Source organism: Lutjanus erythropterus, chromosome 11 (assembly GCF_056507025.1).
Source record: "Lutjanus erythropterus isolate fLutEry1 chromosome 11, fLutEry1.hap2, whole genome shotgun sequence".
Taxonomy (NCBI): Eukaryota; Metazoa; Chordata; class Actinopteri; order Lutjaniformes; family Lutjanidae; genus Lutjanus; species Lutjanus erythropterus.
This window is the reverse complement of record NC_139327.1, coordinates 26,155,478-26,176,180: the sequence shown is the minus strand read 5'-3', so window position 1 is coordinate 26,176,180 and position 20,703 is coordinate 26,155,478. Positions and strand designations below refer to the sequence as shown.

The window sequence follows — 20,703 nt, the reverse complement described above, 5'->3', positions numbered from 1 at the left end:
ACCAAAAAAATAAATCCTACATTTGTCATTGTAGTCATAGAACGACATTATCGGTTTCTTCTGTGTTCAGGACCAGATGACGCATGAGAGATAATCTCAAATGTATGAGAGATGTCTTATTGTTTGTTGAAGAAAACCATCAATTTTGTGCAAGCAACACACTGCACATGAAGTAAAACATGCCGTTTAATATTTAACCCCATCAGTAAAGAGCATTAAGATGTATATTAACAAGCACAAGTACAAAGGCAAATAGCTGACTATATGAATACATGGTGTGTACAAATAGCATAAGCGGCGCTTTACCATTAACTGGCTGAATGCTATACATACATAACGTCTAAACGTAAGCATGACATATCTGGTACTGGGTCCCAAGATGAACTTGCAGATCTGACCCTGGTTAGATCTCTGCAACTTGTAAAGTCCAAAGGTTGCAATAAAGATTCCTTTTGATCATATTTTAGAATTCAGTTTATTGACTGGCATTCAAAAAATATACACTGCTGTGACTTAAGACTCTGAGGAGGTAATAATCTGCTTATTTTACACTGGAATTGACCTACAATATTCATATAGTCAGGGCAAACGTATGTATTTTGTGATGTACAGTACCTTGCATTTTTCTTGGTGTAGCTCTATCTGAATGTCAGTCAGCTTGGACCTGAGATCTTCATTGGCTGCCTGTAGGGCAGAGATGAGTGCTTCGGGCTTCTCGCCCTTCGTACGCCCTTTCTTGGCCATCGAGTCAAACACTAGAGAGGCTCCTCTGATGCTTTCATTGAGACATCACAGAAACTTTCCAAGGTGATCCCACGGTTTTCCAGTTCCTCCTCTTCCTCATTCTCCTATCAGACAAAAGGGCTTAGGAGGTGGAGGAGAGACAAAGAGAGACAGACCGAGACATAAGACAGATTGCAGAGGTGATATAATTGAGACTGTGAGTATGTGTAGATTAACCTGCGCTCCACATAAAATATGTGTATCAGAAGATGTATATAAGAACTGTAGTCTCTAATTCTGATAAAGAAATCTTTTGTATTTAAGAATTACTGTAGACATTCATCTCTGAAAGTGCACGCACACAAAAAATCTCCACAGAAAAGACAACCAGCATTATTCATACAATCGCCCAACCCGAATGTGAAGCCACAAGGTATCATTCCCTGTCAGAGAATTAAATGCTCATGCATACCTCCAGTTTATTGTAGATAGGTGCATAGGAGGAAAATCCATGGGCAAAAGAAGAGAGTACTGCAGCACACTGTCCTTAACATCGGGTAAAGCTCCGGTCTCAGGACCACTATGTCTCATCTAAAAGTTTACTGCAAGTACAGTGTGCACGAGTTCTCTCATCATACTGTGTCAACTGCTGCTGGGGAGAGCGACAGACTTACAAACTGTCTTACTGCATCACCATGAATTAACACTGAGAGGAAAAAGTTAAATACTTGGACTGCCTGGGACAATGAGTCTGACATCAAAGGTAATATTACTCTTGTTACTGTCTTTGCATTTTCTTATAAGGTGCCCGCCTTTCTCTGAGACAGTAAGCTCCGTATTTAAACCATTTATATTGCTTAATAGACCAGTGTGGGTGAAACCATTTAAACTACTCATCCAGGAAGATCGCCACTGAGAAGCTTTTCTGAACTGCTTACATTCCCTAGACACACACCAAGGCAGACACAGGGTTTGGGTAGATTTTAGAGATAGATACTACATTGCCATAGGTGTTGCAGGGATCAGCCAAATGTACCACCATCAGGTTGTATTGTTAAATATATTGTCTGGGATTTCCTGACTTCTATTCACCTTTTGTTGTCACTCAGACCTGTTGATTAGCCCAGCCAACAGCCATTTGTTTCAGTCTACTCTTTCTCATATGCTATAGTAGCTTGGTCTCAGTGCCCATGTTTTTAGCTTGACAGCTGTGAACTCTTTCTCTGCTATAAGACACATCGCTCTACAGTCACTCTTTTACCTATATTCTCCTTTGCTAGTAAAAAAGAGCATCTCAAGTTTTAAGTTCTTTATTAATAGAGAAATCTATACCATTTTTACTATGACAAATCATAAAATGATCATATGTCATCTGAGAATTAAAGAAGCACTGAGACTGTGAGTCCTCTGCAGTGGCTGTGGGTTCGACTCCTGTCTATGCTGCATGTCATTCCCCCACTTTCTCTCCCCCTTTCCTGTCATAGCTTCAGCTATCTTATGACATTAAATGCATAAAACCCCCACAAAATATCTCTATAAAAAAAGAAACCCTTGCCTCTCTTTTTTCTAAGCAGTAGGCTTTTGCTCTCAGGATAACTTTATATTGACAGACAGCTGAGAGTTATAAAAAGTTGATCAGTTTACAGTGTAGGACTCATCGTCACTTGTCAAATTACAATATATTTAAAAAAGAAAATAAAGCAAGTAATGAAACAAATTAGTGCAGAATAAATTTTAGACTAAACATAGGAATAAAATATATTTCATGTAATATAATACATGTGTAGAATATAAGATAAAATTGAAAAAAAATATAATATTGTGGTAAACAGATGGACAGTAAGTGCTAAAAGTGAAGAGGCATCCACATATTTTTGCAGTGTAAGTAAACTGCCATAGTGACGAGCTTGAGAGCTCAAGAGTTCAACAAACAGAAGAGATAAAAGGTTTGACAAGGCAGTCACTGGCATCCAGGCTTTAACGAATGGATGCATAACATACCAGAAGAGTGTTTTTTGGAAATGGTTCTCTGGGTATAAAAAGTCAGTAGTAATCCTTCCTGCCCTACTATTTGCCTTTTCTTCATGCACAGCTTGAGGTCAGCTGAAAGCCAATGACCTGCTGAGTGCTGCAGACAGACATGCTTAGGGCTTATATAAGCAGCAGGGCTCAGACTATGAGAAAGTCTGATGCTTTTGATGGATTGACTGGTGATCAGTGGACCAACCAAAATCACTTTGCGCAGCCGTGGCCATTTAGTTGTTATGGAATAACATTCTTCTTTTGGGAATTTTTTATTAAACATAAATATTCTTGACTTATTTAAGTGTCAGCTCAGTTTACAGTAGAATATTAATCCTCCACCAGCGTCTTCCTGCCCAATTAAGTCTGCATCTGTATCAAACTTTAACTTTGTGACAGACACATCATTACATGAAGTTTGCATCTCTCAGCGGTATTATGACATGGACCACGTGTGTTTAATATACGTCAATGGAGAGTTTAAACTATGGACTACAGGCAGAAAAAGAAAGGTTAATGTGGCGCAGTCTACGTGCACCACAGAAATGCATATAATGCACATTTTTTTAGACCCATTACCTGAGACGAGACTGGCTGGAAGAAGATGACCTTCACTGAGTTCACAAGCAGCTCACTGAACTGAGCCTGTTGTCTATTACCCATACATCACATGCAATATACACACAGCAGTCCCAACGGTGAGTACAAGCTTTTCTTCGGTGAAGTTCAAACTCTGGGCCAAAGTGCCACAATTATGCCTCAGTGCTTTGCTCCAGGACACTTTGCAAAGAAACAGATGTCAACACAGATGCACTGCCAACCTGCCTCCAACTGCGAGTGTTATGGATTGAACTAGAAATCCTGTGGTTACTGCTTGGCTAAACTAATGTGGTTGGACACAGTGTAAATATATTATGGATTATTTACAAAATGAGAAACCGATCTCTACTACTTACGGTACGGTCCCAGTCAGCACAGCTCTTTATTACAGTGTTGTTACAATAAAATTTGTGGTTACAGTAACGCTTTATTTTACATAGCATCCTAACAGGCCTACTTTCCAAGAAATAAATATGTGGAATTTTCTTTTGAGTGAAAGGGGAAAATGTGTTCAGTTGGTATAGTTAAGAGGTTAATATGCAGCTGAATATGAACTATTCAGTGCAACACATATGGAGAACTAAGTTTCCAACAAATAAAAGAATATTTATGCCTGATACCAGGAGCTAAAGTAAACACAGACATGAGGCCCTCCACATCACTTGTTCTCCTGCTTTTTCAATTCTTGCAAATAAATAACAAGTCATAAAAATAAGCTTTTGTTTATGGCTGTATGAGAAGGATGAACTCAAGAGTCTCACAGCCTAAGGAAACAAACTGGTCTAGTGGTACAGCAGCAGATACTTCTGTATCTCTTGTCAGACTGCAACACGGTGAACAGGCTGTGGCTGGGATGAGTATTGTCTTTTTGGTTGGCCACTGTCTTCCTAGATAATTTCCACAGATATACAGTAAGATCACAGAATAGTCCAAGTTAGTGGGGAGGCCCAGAGACATTCATGAATTAAGCATTTTGATGTCATTTTCTCAATTAGCAAAAAGTTAAAACACGCACACACACAAAAAAAACTATCTTTATGTGGCCCCTGGAAGCTTCATTATCACGTTTAACTGTGACTGGCTATGAGACCAGTGTTGTGACTGACTGAGAAAGTATTCAATAATCCATCTATATTCAACTTCAACTAGTCCTTTTCCACATTGCACTGCTGCGTATACATGAAACCATAATAGACGATGTGTATGAGGCAGTTTGTATCTCCTGAATATATTCCCAAACAGAGGCTTACAGGGGCAGTTGGGAACAGCAAGAATTCCAACCACATTGTACTTGTTATTTATTATTCAAAGTTCAACTGATGGTATAAAATATAAAACTAAGGGTACATTGCATGCTTTTGCACCCTCGTAGAACTGGGCCTGTGCTAGCCATGATGACTCAGGAGGTGCTGGATGGTGTCCGTCATAATCAGAGGAGGGATGACGTAACATCGCTTAAAAGATTTTGAGATACAGATTAGAGATGAAGCAGTCATCATCACCACGTTTAGTCTGCATGGGCTCAACACTCGGCAGTGTTAGGGTCCCTTTTAAAGTGCTGCTGCTCTTTTTAAGCATCACTTATGGAGTTTGTCCAAAGAAACACACAAAGAAGACAACTGGATCAGTCACTGTACACAAAGTACAGTGCATGTGATGTCAGCACATCATGTGGAAAAAAAGGGCAAAGTAACAATTTCAAACATGATTTACAATGTGGGGGGAAACTCTTATATAATGGACTGTAACACACTGACACTAATGCCTGTAATCAATAACTGATGAATATGCAATGTTTTGCAGAGGTAACTTCAGCTTAATGTATATGGATATACCTTAAAACTTAGGTGGCACAGTTTAGTTATTATTTCTAGTTTTAAGACTAAATAATTAACACTTCTATATAAAATGTCAAACCCAGTGACAAGTGACAATAAAGGATGTTTTCCTTGGTCTTGTTGAGGGAAAAGATTCTCTCAGGTCCAAAATTTTTGGCTGATTCAAGGTGAGTTATATTCACTGTGAGGTGGAGACACGGTGGCATGATACTGTCTGGCTACAGTGAGTTTCCACACAATATAACAAAAGGTTTTATTTACAGAGCTATGTTAATAAATGTAAAAGGGATGACTCTCAACAGAGTCACACTCAAATAAGAATATACAATAACCATACCATGAGAAGATTAAAACTAGAAAGAAATAAAATATTTTATTTTACAATCTAAACACCTGAACTCATCTCACCCTAACCTTTGGTCTCTTGAACTTCTTGTATACACCCTTTTATCTATCTGTGTAGAAAAATAATAACTAAATTCATATGACTTAAGCAAGAATTTAAGTATATTTATATATGTATTTAAGTATAGAAAGCCTGAACAAATCCTAACCTCAGAACAAGTCCATTAGTAGAGTAGTTTAGTTTTAGGGTGTTTAAATTTGAATTTTTGGAGGGTTAGAATATGTTATTGTTATTTTTAATATTGCTTTTATTATACGGAATTTGTGCTCTGATATAGGATGTACCATTTCGGTATGCTGCTAACGGGACCATACTGCCCTGTCTTTTCTCTCACAGCAACACATAATTAAGCTTAAGAATTTAGCTTAAGGTTGACTTCCAAACCTTAATTATTTTCCAAGTGCTGCAGGAGATTTACTCTATGGGACATTTTGTCCCATAGTTACATTGTTGAACACAACCATTTACTGGGTCACCACTTACTGGGACTAGGACATTAGCCAATTCATCCTTTTTTCTTTTTTTTTTTACAGTGCGTTTGACCAGTTAGACTTGCATTTTAATGCCTGTCTTTGTCATCTGTAACGTGAAAATATCAGATTTTCACACAGTCCGAGAAATTAAAAGTGTGCATCCTCCAACAGTTCAGTTATTAATTTAGCAAACCTGTGGAGCTTCTCTCCTGAGGCTGCAGCCATTGTCCAACATCACCTGTCTTGTGCGCTCCTTTACACCATGAATTAAGGATTCATTTCGAGCAAACCAGAGTTGGTGATTGTTGGGACAGGGGAAAGATGAACCGAGACTTTTTTGGTGAGTTTTATTTAGTCCCTGTGAAGTCTGAACAGAGCTGAAGATGATGCAAAATGATTCTGGTGAGTTCCGTGAGAGCAATTTAAACATCTGTTTCTTTAAAAGAAACGTATCTCACTCATTAAAATAACTCACTGCCGTGATCCTTTCCATAATTTTGTCAGACAGTAAAAAATAACAGTCTGAGCCTGTCAGTCACAAAAACAAGCACAAACAACAAGAAAACAAGTGAGCGTCACCTGCTCTGTGGGCGCACCTGCAGCTGGTCTGCGCTTCTATCACCCTCCTCTTCTTCCATCAGTTAGTTCTGTGGTTTGTGGTGATTATGAGACTCAGTTTGTAAAGTTTACAGCCTGTCATACTGTTACATTGCTCTGTGTACAATGGCAGTTTCACCTTCTCTGATCAGTCAACCTACAGCGCATGTGGTCCCAAGGATATTTTTTTTAAGTGCACGAGCCAATATAACAATAGATCTTTTATGGTTACCTTTAATTGCTCAGTGAAATGTTATTCCTGTGCATTTTTGGAAGCTTGTAAGTGTTTTATCCTGTAACTGTAATGAGCACTGACTGATAAAGTGAAAAAAACAAAAAAACAAATGCTCAACCAGAAGAAAATCAGTCAACTCTGCAGGCTCCGACCAATGATTCCAATCAATGATTATCAGGGGGCCGTCCTATACTGGGACACAAAACAAACCAACCTCGCAAAGGTCTCTGTAATGTATGGCCAAAGTACATCTACAGCACAGCTTTGTTTTGTTTTGTTACATACTGTGAGCAACACATGTGATTATGTTAGGGCTGGGGGTGATTTGTCAATGTGATCGACATAATCGATTACGAAAATATGTCAATTTGCATATCGTGCACTGACAGTGTAGCGATATCATGTTTTGTTATACTGCATTGATTCTCTTCTTGGCCTAAAGGCTTTTGTTTATGCCAAAACTACTGTTCCTTTTATCAGAAACTGCTTTGGTGATCTTATACAAAGCACAGCACATTGCACACAGGCATGGCACATGGCATCGAGGGAATGACACATTCACAACTTCTGCAAGATTAAGATAATCGTGAGGCCAACAAATGCGAGTTTGTAATGAAAGCTGTTAGTTTAAGTTACAGAAGTAAAGAAGACTGGACATCAAAGCTCAGTGGCTTCCTGTTTGAGTGCTGATACTTGACAGATCATTTAGAGGACATACCTGAAAGTCGGCACGGATATTTTGCCTGATTAATATGTCAAACGCTGTTTGTACTCCAGGCACTTTATCCATTCAGTCCATTAAAAAGTGTGCGACAGTGATCCCACAGTAATAAGCCTCCTGTTCATCCTGGCTTAACCTGATCAGAAGCAACAAGTGCTTCTGCCAGTTCACTGAGGGACCGTCAATAAATTACCATTTGAATGACACAAAGCTTATTTTACTTTCAATGCCTTTGTATTGACTTAGTGCGAGTTATGATTAAAAATCACAAATGCACAAAGGAGGACACACCATTTTTATTGGATTTTTAGTACTTCTTCTTTATATTAATATATGTGAGGAAAGTTCAGGATTTATTAAAATCTCATGTCCTTCTGATCTTTTTCTCTCTAGTTTCTTTGTCTGATCTCAAGTTTTTCAAGCCCAGGTCAGTCTAAAGGTGCATCACCAAACTGCATATACCACACGTTCTCCAGCCTTTGCCACCTCTGTCTCAAAAAAAAAAAACCAGGGAAAACCTTTAATATCTCATAATATATTGAATCATAACTCCTGTGATACATACTGTATCATCAGATTCCTGCCAATGCATAACTGTAATGAGTCTGCTGCTTCCTTTGCTTTATGTACAGGTCATGCTTGCTCAGCACTCCCCTCTCCACCTGACAGCCTTTACATACAGAGCTGGTTTAATATTTTAATACAGAAAACACACAGCTACAGCAGAGCAGGGAGGTTTACCCAATACCTGTGTCTGCTAGTAAGCTATTCATATTAGATAATGGATGCTTTTTCAACCCACATTTCTCAACACTACTTCCCAACACCAGGCTGGAGTCACAGTTCAGCTGGTTTTCTCTCACACGTGAATAGTTATGTCAGCTGCTGTAGTAATCATATGTACAACACAGTAAATAAAGATATAGTAAAAAAATGAATGATTTCTACGCAAAAAATATACAAATATATCTTTTTTTATATATATATAAATTATTTTCATATTGGTACTAGAGACATTCTTATTCTATTTTTGTTTTCGGTTTTTTTTTTTTTTTTCAGATTCCAACACCTGAACTCTGTACGCTATCAGACGATAGCGAGTACCAATCCAATACACATCACATTATATTATATTATCCATATTATTTTTAACAGCTGTATACTACTGAACCCTGTGATATTATTGTTATCATTGTTGTACCTGGCTCAGGTTTAAAAAATTGGCAGTAGGACGGTCGCATTTAAGGGCTGTTTTATATCATTATAAATGAGTATCTTTGTTGTAGACTGAAGGTTGGACAAAATAATAAATAATCTTGATCTTTGGAAACATTTTCTGGATATTTTCAACTGTTTTCTCACCATTTTATAACAATTATTTGATCAGGAATGAATTGTTAGTTGCAGGCGTATTATATTTCTTTTGTTTTTATTATATTTTTATTTTTGTTCTTTGACTGGTCAAACTTAACAGTATGTACACAAACTAGTTTGCATAGAGTAAAACAAAAACATGACAGCGATGGTGATGATGATTCACTGATGATTCATCTATATTCAAGTTGGTCCAGCTGAATACATCATTCACAGCCAACCACAACTCACCATGGCTACTAATACTGTATTAACCTACAAACCATTCACAGCAGCCAGATACTGTTCTCAAAGGTTAGACCAGATATGAATTTGCTGTGAGCCCGAGTCAATCTGATTACCGTCATAGTCCATTTTCAGACTGCGCCGGGAAATAATCCGCCGGCTAGTCAAATGAACTAACACACACACAGACAGACATCATGGGCGATACTGGGCCATGCACCGGATGTTGCCTCAACTGTCTAACCTATTTTGCCTTCCACTTCTAATTTTATAGGTATTACTTATACAGTTTATCACTCTGCTCTGTGGATACTAAACATATTTTAGGGTAAGTAGAGGTTAGCCTTTCCCTTTGTTATTGGGTGTAACAAAAAGCAGGAATCCTTCATTTCTATTTTTCTTGGGAATATCAATACTCAGCACTTTTCACAGGACAGACTGTACATTGGAATAGATTTAATATTTAAACACAGGAAGTTTTAGCAGATGATATGTCTCGTTTAAAGAAAGAATTTAAAGCAACTGGTTTAGCAGGCACTATTTAATAGGCTTTGAACTGAGCTTGATTAAGTCATCTTATCTTCTACTGCACACTGTGAACTTTTGCACATTCCCTGGTGAATAGTTTGTATCTTCCTGCACAAAACTGCACAGCTCTTTTATTAAAAAAAAAAACAAAACATTTTTTTTTTCTAATTTTTTTCTTTTTTCTTCTTTAGTGTCAATTTTCTATTTAAGTTTCTTGAAGTGCTGAACTTGCTGTTTATCTTTCTGCTCATTGTGTTGTATTGTTTTGTGCTGTTCATCTGTTCTTATAAGACATACAAACTGACATCAATATACAATATTTTAATATAGGGGTTCCCAAATATTTTCATGCCAAGGACTACCACAATAGACACACACTACACCAAGGACCCCAAATTTTAGAGGATTTTGTCTCGACAAAATCCCCTCTGAATAATTTTTGGATTTCTATGTTTGAAGCTAATAAAGCTTCATGGTCAAATATAAAAAATAAAACAATAAAGTTTACAAATAGCCTAGTGCATATTGCTTTTGCAGCAGAGGCTATTGTGTGGTAGAAAATAGTGAGGAAATCCTCACATAATATAAAAAAAAACAAAACATGAAGAATTCAATGCTGGCAGAAGAAACTAGGATAAACTCAGAACTTCTCATCCACCATGCAGACTGATTTCAAACCCTTTACAACAAACATAACAACAAACTGGACCAAAATACAACCACAGTGTGAATTACTGATGTACTGGTTTATAAAAAGAAGCCATGTTTCTAACTTTGCAATGAAGACAGACTGGCATTACAGGATAGCACTCAATATAGTTAACACAACACCAATCACCATACACTACCTCTATAAAAGCAACAGCCTGAGTCAACATCAATGCAGGACTTAAGATGCAGACTTACCGGCACTCCTAGTAGCTGTCAAAACAGACGAGGACACCCAACAGCTACAGTGTGCAGTACTAGCTGCTCCAAACAGGGAATGACACCATCTGACAAAACTGAACACCAGTTTATATGGACTGACACAAGTTAATGAAATTGCTACAGCCACGCCAGAAAGGGTTTAACTGGATCTCGCAAAAGCTGTTTACAGTATTCCTCTAAGAACTAGCAAGCAGGTCAACCAGATAACACATCCATCACACTGCCATCCACTGAAGTATAATTTAAATTGCCCTAAAAAATTAAGGTGTGCCAAATAATGCATTAATTGCCGAGAGTATCTTCAGAAATCAGGCAGGGACTTGAAATGTATTATGATTATAGACTGGATATGAACTCATCATCTATACAATGTGTAGCCTACATACTGAGCAAAGAATGATACCTACACTGTGTACAATACTTTTTTGCCCAGGATGGCGAAGGCATGACCTGACCTACTGCGCACCTGATTGGGTTACCCTGATATCCTTACAATAACCAATCACATTCCTCATGCCAAACCCAAAGGACCCAAACAAAAAGGACAAGAAGTACTAGCCAGTCACAGTGAGAATAGTGTTGGTCATGACTTCACCTTCCTGGCAAAAAATGGATAATGTATAAGCCAACAACATATTTATACAATGTATGAATTAACATTTATTTTTTCTTTGATTGTTTTGCTTTCCTTTGAACAGTGGGAACAAGCTCTTACTGCAACATTGACATTTTATCTTCTTATAAAATTGACCCAGGAAACCACTGCCTACTTACTGGCCCCACTTTATATTTCAGAATTATTGCTTCATCTCTCTATATGGTGAGAACACTGAGGTCTAAGGAACAAGGCCTTCTGGCAATCCCAAAATCTAAGCTCAAACCCAAAAGTGACTGAGCTTTTGCAGTTGTGGTTCCCACCCTTTGAACCATCTTCCTCTAGCTATAAAAAAACACCGTCAGTCAATAGCTTTAAGAAGCTGCTAAAAACTAAATTATACCATTAGTATTTTATCTTGCAATGCATGGTAGTTTTATTGTGTTTATTTCCTATTGTTGCTTTATTGTTTTTACTCTTATTCCAAAATATTTTAACCTGTAACATGTTTGGCTTCTGGGTAGTTTTTGTTGTTGGTGTTTGTTTTTATTATTATTTTTCAGGGAATGCTTTCAATGTACAGCATCTTGTAACTGTGGTTTTGAAGGGCACTTTATAAATAAAGTTTACTTACTCACTTACTTGCATCCATCAAACATGCAGCAACATTATTATGGTAAAGTTGCCTACTTACACAAAATTTTGGCACCCAATGGCTAGTGTCAACATCGACAACCATTGCCTCTGGGGGCCACAGCCAGTGTTTTTTGGGGCTTGGCCTGGAAAACAGATATCTGGGCCAAGACCTTGGTCTAGTCTCCATTACCTCCTGAGAAAAAAAATATTTGGGTCTTTAGCTGCTAAATATTTAACTTTTCTCACAAGTTAGTCTCTGACTCTGTCTGCCATTTGGTGCTGAGCAGTGGGTGGTATCAGGTAACATTCATTTTTTAATAAAAAAAAAGCTGTTGGAAAAGGGGTTGGTTAGAATGGTAAGATTAAACCATACAGTGAGCTTGCAGTCCATAAAATCAAAACAAACTCAAAGACAATCAAAAGCACAATGGAGCTACAGAGTTGGGTAATAATTCTCTGGAGGTTGCTGACTACAGTGACACATGAAGCACACTGGCACCATGACCCACTTTTGACTCCTCAAACATCAATTTTTGGTGTCAGGCCAGCATTTTCCAAACCAAGTCTGCCAGGATACTAACAGAAAAGCAACAAGCCTCGCTTCAGTTTGACTGTACTCTTATGGTGTATGGTTTCATGGTTGATGGGTTTTTTCTCTTTTTGAAATCCTTCCAGTTTTTTTCATGGTAATTTGGACTACAAGCCAATGTTTTATTTAGAAATTTTACACAAGTGTTTTCCAAATCTGCTTCATTTACTACCATTAAATTTTATAGGTCATAAAGGGAAATGAAAGATGAGGATACTGTGTTCTGCAAAAGTTGCTATTTGCATCTATTCAGCTATTAACATTTAGAAATTGGCATTTCATATTCATTTCGGAGCATGTAAGGGCTGAGATTAGACATAAGTGGGCATCTCCCTTTCCGCTCGTAAACAAAAGGCTATTGAGCTCTGCAGTCTTTCATTTCCAAAATAAATCTCTCAACCTAGAGCCAACATTTTCTATATCGAGACCTGCCATCTGTCATCCATTACCCAGTCAGACTACTGTACGAGCCATATTTTGCCTGGGGTTAGGGTGAGGATTAAAGAATAAGATAAGCTTTCGTTGCTTTTGGGAATCATATTCAGTATTTCAATAAGCCCTCTAGAACTATGTTGAAAATGCCAGCTAGGCAAGACAGAAGTAGCTCTGTAGTGAAGCAGTTGACGAAAGTTCAGTCTCACTCTGGTTCCCTCGTCAAAATCCCAAAAAAACAACTAAAAGACCTGCTGACTAACCAGAAGTTTGAATATACTATCTAATTTCTGGGTTTTCATACACAGTCCTGCAGCAGTCTATTGATTAGCGTGATATTTTAAAAAACTAAACAAAAACAGCTACTGGTAAACCTCAGGGGAAGATGCACCTTAGACACAGTATATTTGATTGTTGACAAGATCATGGCTGCAGAACATTTTCAGAGAAGTGAGGATCGGATTCTACCTGATCAAATGCCAAATTCTGGCAAATAAGCCCAAAGGTAAAACCTCTCTTAATATGTAATCTAGTTATGATTGATGCATTTGATTTAAAACTCATTCATACTGCCTAAGAAATCATATTTTCATCATCATTGCAATATGAACTTGCATAATAATAATAATAATAATAAATTCATTGTAAAAGACTGCCAAAAAATGCAATGAATAACAAAAAAAATATCTTATTTACACACCCCATGCATTTACACTCAGCACGTGAACATTTTACCTATCAGATGGAACCAAGGATAAATTGGCCAATTAGATGAAGCCCCAGCTAGCTGTCTGCTACCCAGAGGTGTCAGTTTGGTGGCGACTGAGCTAAGCTAGTAGGGCTGAGGGCTCACAATTCGACCATGACAATACTTCGGTGCCGATCCCATATATGTTGCAATATCCTGTCACCATCTCAGCTTGACAGATAACCCTACGTGACAAAATTTAGAAAAATCTTCACCAACTTTTTTCCCGAATTTAATCAAAAAGTATTATCATATTAACAGACTGAGTGCTGTCTGTAATTACTCATTCACATGTACAACAGGAATCCAAGCTTCTCCTAATACCAGACCAAAATCGGACATTTCTATCATTCTTTTTACTAATCCAGGTTATGCAATCGAGTCTGCAAAAATTAGTCACTTCCACAATGTCAATGAGGAACTTCAGTTTAATCAGTTTGTGGTCTGGTTGTGGCATTAGTAGGTTCAAAGCGCTGGCACGTTGGTTGAAGTCGAGCAGTACTCTTCTGTGGATTATGTTTTGTCTGCACAGGCCAAAAATGACTTCTAATTCAGCTGCCTCAGGTCAAACTGCCAATCCAGTGTGTGAACGGAGCACTACTAATGCCGGAAATGGAGTTCTATGTTCACATCTGCTGCATGTTTTGCATTTGACTTGAATTTTAAAGCATTTTAAAGTACATTATATCACTCAAAAAAAACACTCAGTGTGATTCCACAAACCTACTGGGATGTTCTGATTGAGACAGTTTGTGTTTATGCAATCTAGTCAGCAAAAGAAAAGTCAAACCAAAGCCAGGAGTGCCCTTAAGTTTTATCAGTCTGGGATCTGGTTGTGATGTAAGTTGGTTTAAAGAGTCATCATGTCAACTGAAGACACGCAGCACTCTCCTGCTTGTTTCTGGATTATGTTTGGTTTTGGTTTATGTTTTCTGCCTCTTAGTTTAGGCCATAAATGACTTCTAATCCATCTCCCTCCTGTCAAAATACCGACTCAGTGTACGAACAGAGCTCTACTAATGTTTCATGCTCCATGAGCTGCATGTAACATTGAATTTACATTCTATTTTTTAAATTGCATTACAGCTCAAAAACAATAAATACAAAGAAAATTCACTGTGATTCAGTGTGATCTGATAGACCTACTGAGGTGACTTTGTACAAGTCATTACTGGTTATGTAATGTGACTGACCAATCACAATTTGATGTTATTTTAGCCATTTACAGTGAGTGTTTGACCTTTTGATCTTCCTTAGAAGTCTTTTTAAAGCATTAACTTGTTGTGCATTACAGCTTAAATCCTACTTAATGCTTCATGTAACAGCTGATTGCATCAATGAGATTTTCTACTGATGCTAGATGAGCAATAATACATGAAGGGAAAATATATCTGTGAAATTATATGACAATGTACTGCAATGCAACAGGACCAGATAGCAGGCAGGCCACTTAGAGGTGTCACGTTCTACAATGTAAAACAAATTATGGCAAATTTGTAATATTAACTGCTCCAATCAAAAGACGGTAAACATCATTGCCACATATGAATCCTGTTGCCTGACATTATCAGGTCCATTACTGTGACAATAAACCTTTTTCACTGCAGCCATATCAATATGAAGCAGTAGGGTAAAAACTAGAGCCCAATACAGATACAATACAGAGCCCAATATTGGTCAACCAATATCATCAGCGTCATACTGGCCTATCACAGCTATACCAGTGTATATTTGTATAAGCATATTTGTTGTCTAATGTGTGCTGATATGAAAACTTCAAATCATCAGTAATAGACCCCTTAGTCAACTGAGATTCTTCAAGTCGATGAGTGTTTTTTTTTTGTCTTTGTCAGCCAGTGTGCTTCACAATAACAGGATAAAACAGATAAAGCTTCCAAAATGCACAGTGATAACATTTCAATGAGGAAATATAAATAAGGGGAATCATAAATAACATTTACATTAACGCTGACTCTCAAAATGACCACAAAACACAAAACTAACTGAGATGGAAGGAGACAGGAGTGATAGAAACGGACCGCAGGTGACACGCTGTTAGCCACTTTATCCCAGCGCACCGCAGAGCTGCACCGAAATGTTATAAATAAACTAAAGGAGAATGAACACTTTTACTTTCTCTGACTATATGAAATCTCTGATCTCTGACTATATCCCATGTTTTGACATCACAGATGATGAAGAATTTTTTTGTTTAGTGCTATTTAATTTAGTTTTCTGTTCATAATTATGATTATTAAAATGCTGGTGACAGTTTACTGTTTCAGTGTCCTGACATAACTTTGGACAATAAATTTTCATGAACTGTAAGATATGCCTCCATTACATATCTTTGTCACAAGAGTTTGATAACATCATTGCAAGAAATGTGCATTTACATATATCCTGTATAAAGAATGTCAGCAGTTACATGAACATTGGAACTTTTCTGCACTCTAATATCAGTTTCAGTGTCAGAAATCCAGTATCAGTTCTCATAGCTCTCATAAACACAGTTGTTAGCAGTGATATTAATTAAGGCCCCATTCCATTAAGTGTAGCAGAGCCTTGCAGTGCCAGTGACCCAACATGGACATGAGCAGCACCATGACTCTGATTGGCCTGTAATGGAATGGAACCAGTGTGTAGAATTTAGTGTTGTGTAGCAATGAGCTTGCAGAGTGCAAACACCTAGTCTCACCCTCCCCTTCTAAGGAGAATGTAGGAGAACCTTCTGTGGCCACATAACTTTGGAAAAATATGAAAGGAAGAATCTAGAACCAGTGTTTAGTTTGTCCATTCTGAGCTACGGTAGAAACTAAGCCTGCATTTTTGCATCACAATGTTCATTTTTTACTGAAGTAAACTATTAAAATCATGATAATGTGACATTTGTTGGTGTCAAAACAGACATGGTTTTCTTCCATCTGGAGAACAAGACTTGTAGGCCAGGGCTTCTCTGCAGCCCTACAGTAAATCATTATAATGCTCATTACATGGTTTGACTATTGTATTTGGCAATATTGCAATCTCCACTGTGTAAATAATTGTGCAGCCCTAGCAGAAACACAATTTTTTAACATGGCAGCCTCCTTGGAGGTGGACTCCTGCCTTCTGTAGACATGAACGGCTCATTAAATGGTAAAGAAAACCTAATAATTGTTATTTTCAGGTGAATATACATGAATGAAACCATGCTTATGAATATTATATTCCATTTCAGCCATATTCTGCCATTAAATCCTAGTAAATTTTACACACTGGACCTTACTTTGTATCACTGATAACACCTGTGTTTACCTTATTTCATGTCAACATGGCTGATGTGCAAAGGTCTAATGACACATTTGAATCCCTTTGGAGTTATTTATCAAACCTTATTCATCCGTTTGCTTCGTTTTGCTCCATCTATGTGTGCTATTGAACATTTCTTCTTTCTGCAATTAAATCCATAAACTATTAACTAGCCTACATCTGTGCTGACCCCAGTGTGACAAATGCCTCCCCAGCAGGGGTGATGTGTGTTGAATCAGGCCAGTGTAACACCCCGAGGCAGCTGCAGGCTTCAACAGCAGACTCTGTGCCTCAGTCTGGAGGCCCTGCCAACCCACTGACTGTACCACAGTATTCTCCTGAAACATCACTGCAGCATCCTCTCAAAACATGTCCAGTAATGTGTGATGATGACCTGTCAAGCAGAAGGAAAAAAAAAAAATGCACATACTGCATCTGGCATCTGGCTTTACCTGAGGCACAGGCATCACCAGCTGGAAGCTTCACTGCACAACAAGTCGGGTTATCTAAAGCCTACCAGCCGCAGAGATACACACAGACGATGCTCGGTGCAGCGTGTGTAAGATGGGCCTGCATGGCGATGAAAATCCCAAAGCGGACACAAGCTCCATCCTCGTCATCTTGGAGGAGCTTGCTAGTGTAGGCCGAGCTCTGCCACTTCCGACATGCAGGCTAAACCGAAGCTACACACGCGAGTAGGACAAGATTTACGGTTTTATATTATCGTGCACGATAATGACACACATTGCCGTAATGTTACCTTAATGGTTCAAAGCGGCATTGGCGTAAAAAACAATCTGTAATCTCGCATCGCTGCTGGTTGAGATGATCAACCTGACTCAAACCAACAGGCCCGCTAGTCCCAGTAACTCCCAGTTCAGACGATGTTAAACCCAGCAGCAGCAGGATTTACGCACGGCTTTCTTTACCTTACCTCGTAATCGATGCTCATCGTGTGCGGAGTCCTAATCTGTGTGAAACCGTGTCCATGACATGCTCCTTTCTCGGAATAAAATCGCCTCCTCCGCTTATGATCTCAGCATCAGCAGCAGCAGCAGCAGCCTCGTACAATGAAGCAGTGATGGCCGGTGGTGATGATGCTGGGAGCCCCGCCCTCCTCTCCATGCAGCCACAATGAGCTCACTGGTTTCCAGCTCCGCCGGCGGCCCCAGCACCGCCGCAGTCCACCAGCACACAACAAACACACAGGAAACGGTCATTCAACCGTCCATAACGTTCCTGAAACAGTCCACATAAGGGTTCACAGAGTTCTCAAAATGTTCCAGAGTAAACGTTTTAATTTCAACAATTTTATTTTTAATTCCACGTTATGTTCATTCATGATATGTATAGCTATTTTTTTTTTTTTTTTTTTTGCCATTTATATTTTGAACACAGGTGCAACCGTTGATACTAATTGAGGCTCCTTTCCATGCAGGTCAGAGTCACATTTTAGCTCAATGGAAATGTTCAGTTGCATAAAAGGACTTGGCAATTTCATCTAAGGGAGTCTTAGTAAAAAATAAATAAATAAATAAATAATGTTGCATAAAATCACCTGGGTGGGCAATTATTTTTCATTGCTCTCAGCAGATTTCTCGGATGGATTGTTTCAGTTACTTCTTACCACATCTGCTTTGGCATATTTGTTCTGGTTATTGAGTTGAACGTACTTTCCATATTCCTCGAGAAGAACAACTTTCTCATCTTCTGTCCAGTTTGGCTTTCTTTTGTTGTTTTTGTTGTTGTTGTTGTTGTTGTTTTATTTGCTGTCCAACTTTGACAAGCTAGCTAGCTAACTGTTTCAGCTACTGACAATAATTCTCTCTGGTGCCACTGAAGAATGACCTGAGTAATGTGTAACCATGGTAACTGTGCACATTATGCCATATTATGACAGCAACCGCCATGACAGCCTAAACACTTAGTCAAGGGAACAATCAGGCTTTATGCAACACGAAAATAGTGACCTATTTGCTTCAGGGTCAAACTGTCATTTGTGACACCTGTGTTTACCCCACTATTTCATATCAATATGACTGCAATGAAAAAGCTCTATTGATTCCCATTAATGGGAAGAAAATTTGTAGTTTTTGCCATATGGCATTATGACCATGACTGTGAGTCCAAGATAAGTTACCCTATGAAGACAATAAACATATATCATAACCACTAAAATGGCATTTTTATGTGTTGTTATTTGTATTTACACTTATCAACAATAAGGCCAAGGAGTGTTTCACGTATATTGGCAGCACGTTACCATCTCTCCATTAGGGCTGTCACGAAGAAAAGCATTCACAATGACAATATTATCGCAATATCTATAGATTTTTTTAAAAAAGAAATTGGAATAATAATGCATTTAATCATATTAATCTTTAAGTTTCTTTATTTGCATTTTTTGGCAAATGAATTACACTCATAATACAATTGTGAGGAGGTAGAGAGAGTCTGCAGCCATGCTTGCATTAAATTGTACAAAAGGTGCAATTACACTTGGACTATTTAAGAAAATCTTTATCCTACACCAGGGATTCCCAGAGTGGGCCACAGCCCCTGGTGGGCAGTGAAAGTACTACAGGTGAGCCATGAGAAGTCATTAAAATTAAATAAATAAAACATTTTTAAGTTTCAATTTTGTAAGTTTGAAATTACTATAAAATATCTGATTAATGGGTGCTCCCATAGTTCAGTTGGTAAAGCTTTCCCCGCATGTGCTGAGGCTGTTGGTTCTCTGCAGCTGTCGCTGGTTCGATTCGGGCCTGTGACCTTGCTGCATGTCATTCCCCCTCTCTCTACCCCCTTTCCGGTCATATCTTCAGCTGTTCCTATCCAAAATAAAGGCAAAAGCCCAAAAAATAATCTTAAAAAAAAAAAAAAAAGATTAATATTTAAAAAGTTACCCGAATAAATAAAACAAAGCCATAGAATTTAAATTATGTGTTAATTTATCTGACCTAGTTTAACAGGTGTCACACTGCATTTAGTGACCTGTGTAATTGTAATTTCAATTTCTTTGTGTTCATATACTTGAGATTCCCCACTTCTCGCTGAGTACACCAAAATACCATGTCCTTTTTGTTTTAAATTGTCATGTCTAGACCTCTTAACCTCCCATCTGGATACAAAACCCTGCAGGATGCACCTTATGTGAAACACACCCTTGGGAGTCGGTGCCGATACCTGACAAAAGAGTGTGAAAACACTCTGAGTAGGGTACCGATACCTGCGGCAGACAAAAAGGTGTGAAACACACCACGTTCCTCAGGTATAAATGTTTAGGTCTCCACATGTTTGGGATCTTTCTTCACTCTGACCTCTAGTGTGTTGATTGACCTTTTCTTTGCAAAGAAAATAAAAACCTTGTCGGCCGGCAGAAGTAGCAGAGAATTTCCATAACACCTGTCACTAGTAAGACTAGTCTGATGTGTTGATCAGAATTGTGATTAAAGGTTCGAATGGACCACAGAAGATTTTCAGATGTCAAAGTGGCCAAATACACCATCTTGGTTACTTACACTATGGAGTAACTTTCTCTTCATAGCTTATTTTCTACACAACTACATACTATGTTAATTGAATTAGATAAGATAAGATAAGATAAAATAAGATAAAAAAAAAAAAAAAAAAAAAGTAGTTCCTTATGAAATAATAATAAAATAAATAAACAAAATAAATAAAATAATATTTGTCTTTGGTTCAAAAATTAAATCTAGAGAAATCCCTCAAATGGTTAA

General features: G+C 38.1%; 1 protein-coding gene across 2 annotated transcripts in view; it reads right to left on the bottom strand.

Moving 5' to 3' along the window:
• The window catches only part of jakmip2 (janus kinase and microtubule interacting protein 2), a 38,566-nt gene extending 20,352 nt beyond the window's left edge, over positions 1-18,214 (bottom strand). For both annotated transcript variants that reach the window (XM_084729829.1, XM_084729830.1), the window contains exons 1-2: positions 17,898-18,214; positions 616-864 (exon numbers count right to left, since the gene is read on the bottom strand). In XM_084729829.1, the coding sequence (XP_084585955.1) occupies positions 616-744 (129 nt within the window). In that variant the 5' untranslated portion in view covers positions 745-864; positions 17,898-18,214. The remainder of the gene's footprint in view (positions 1-615; positions 865-17,897) is intronic.
• Between the last annotated feature and the right edge of the window lie 2,489 nt (positions 18,215-20,703).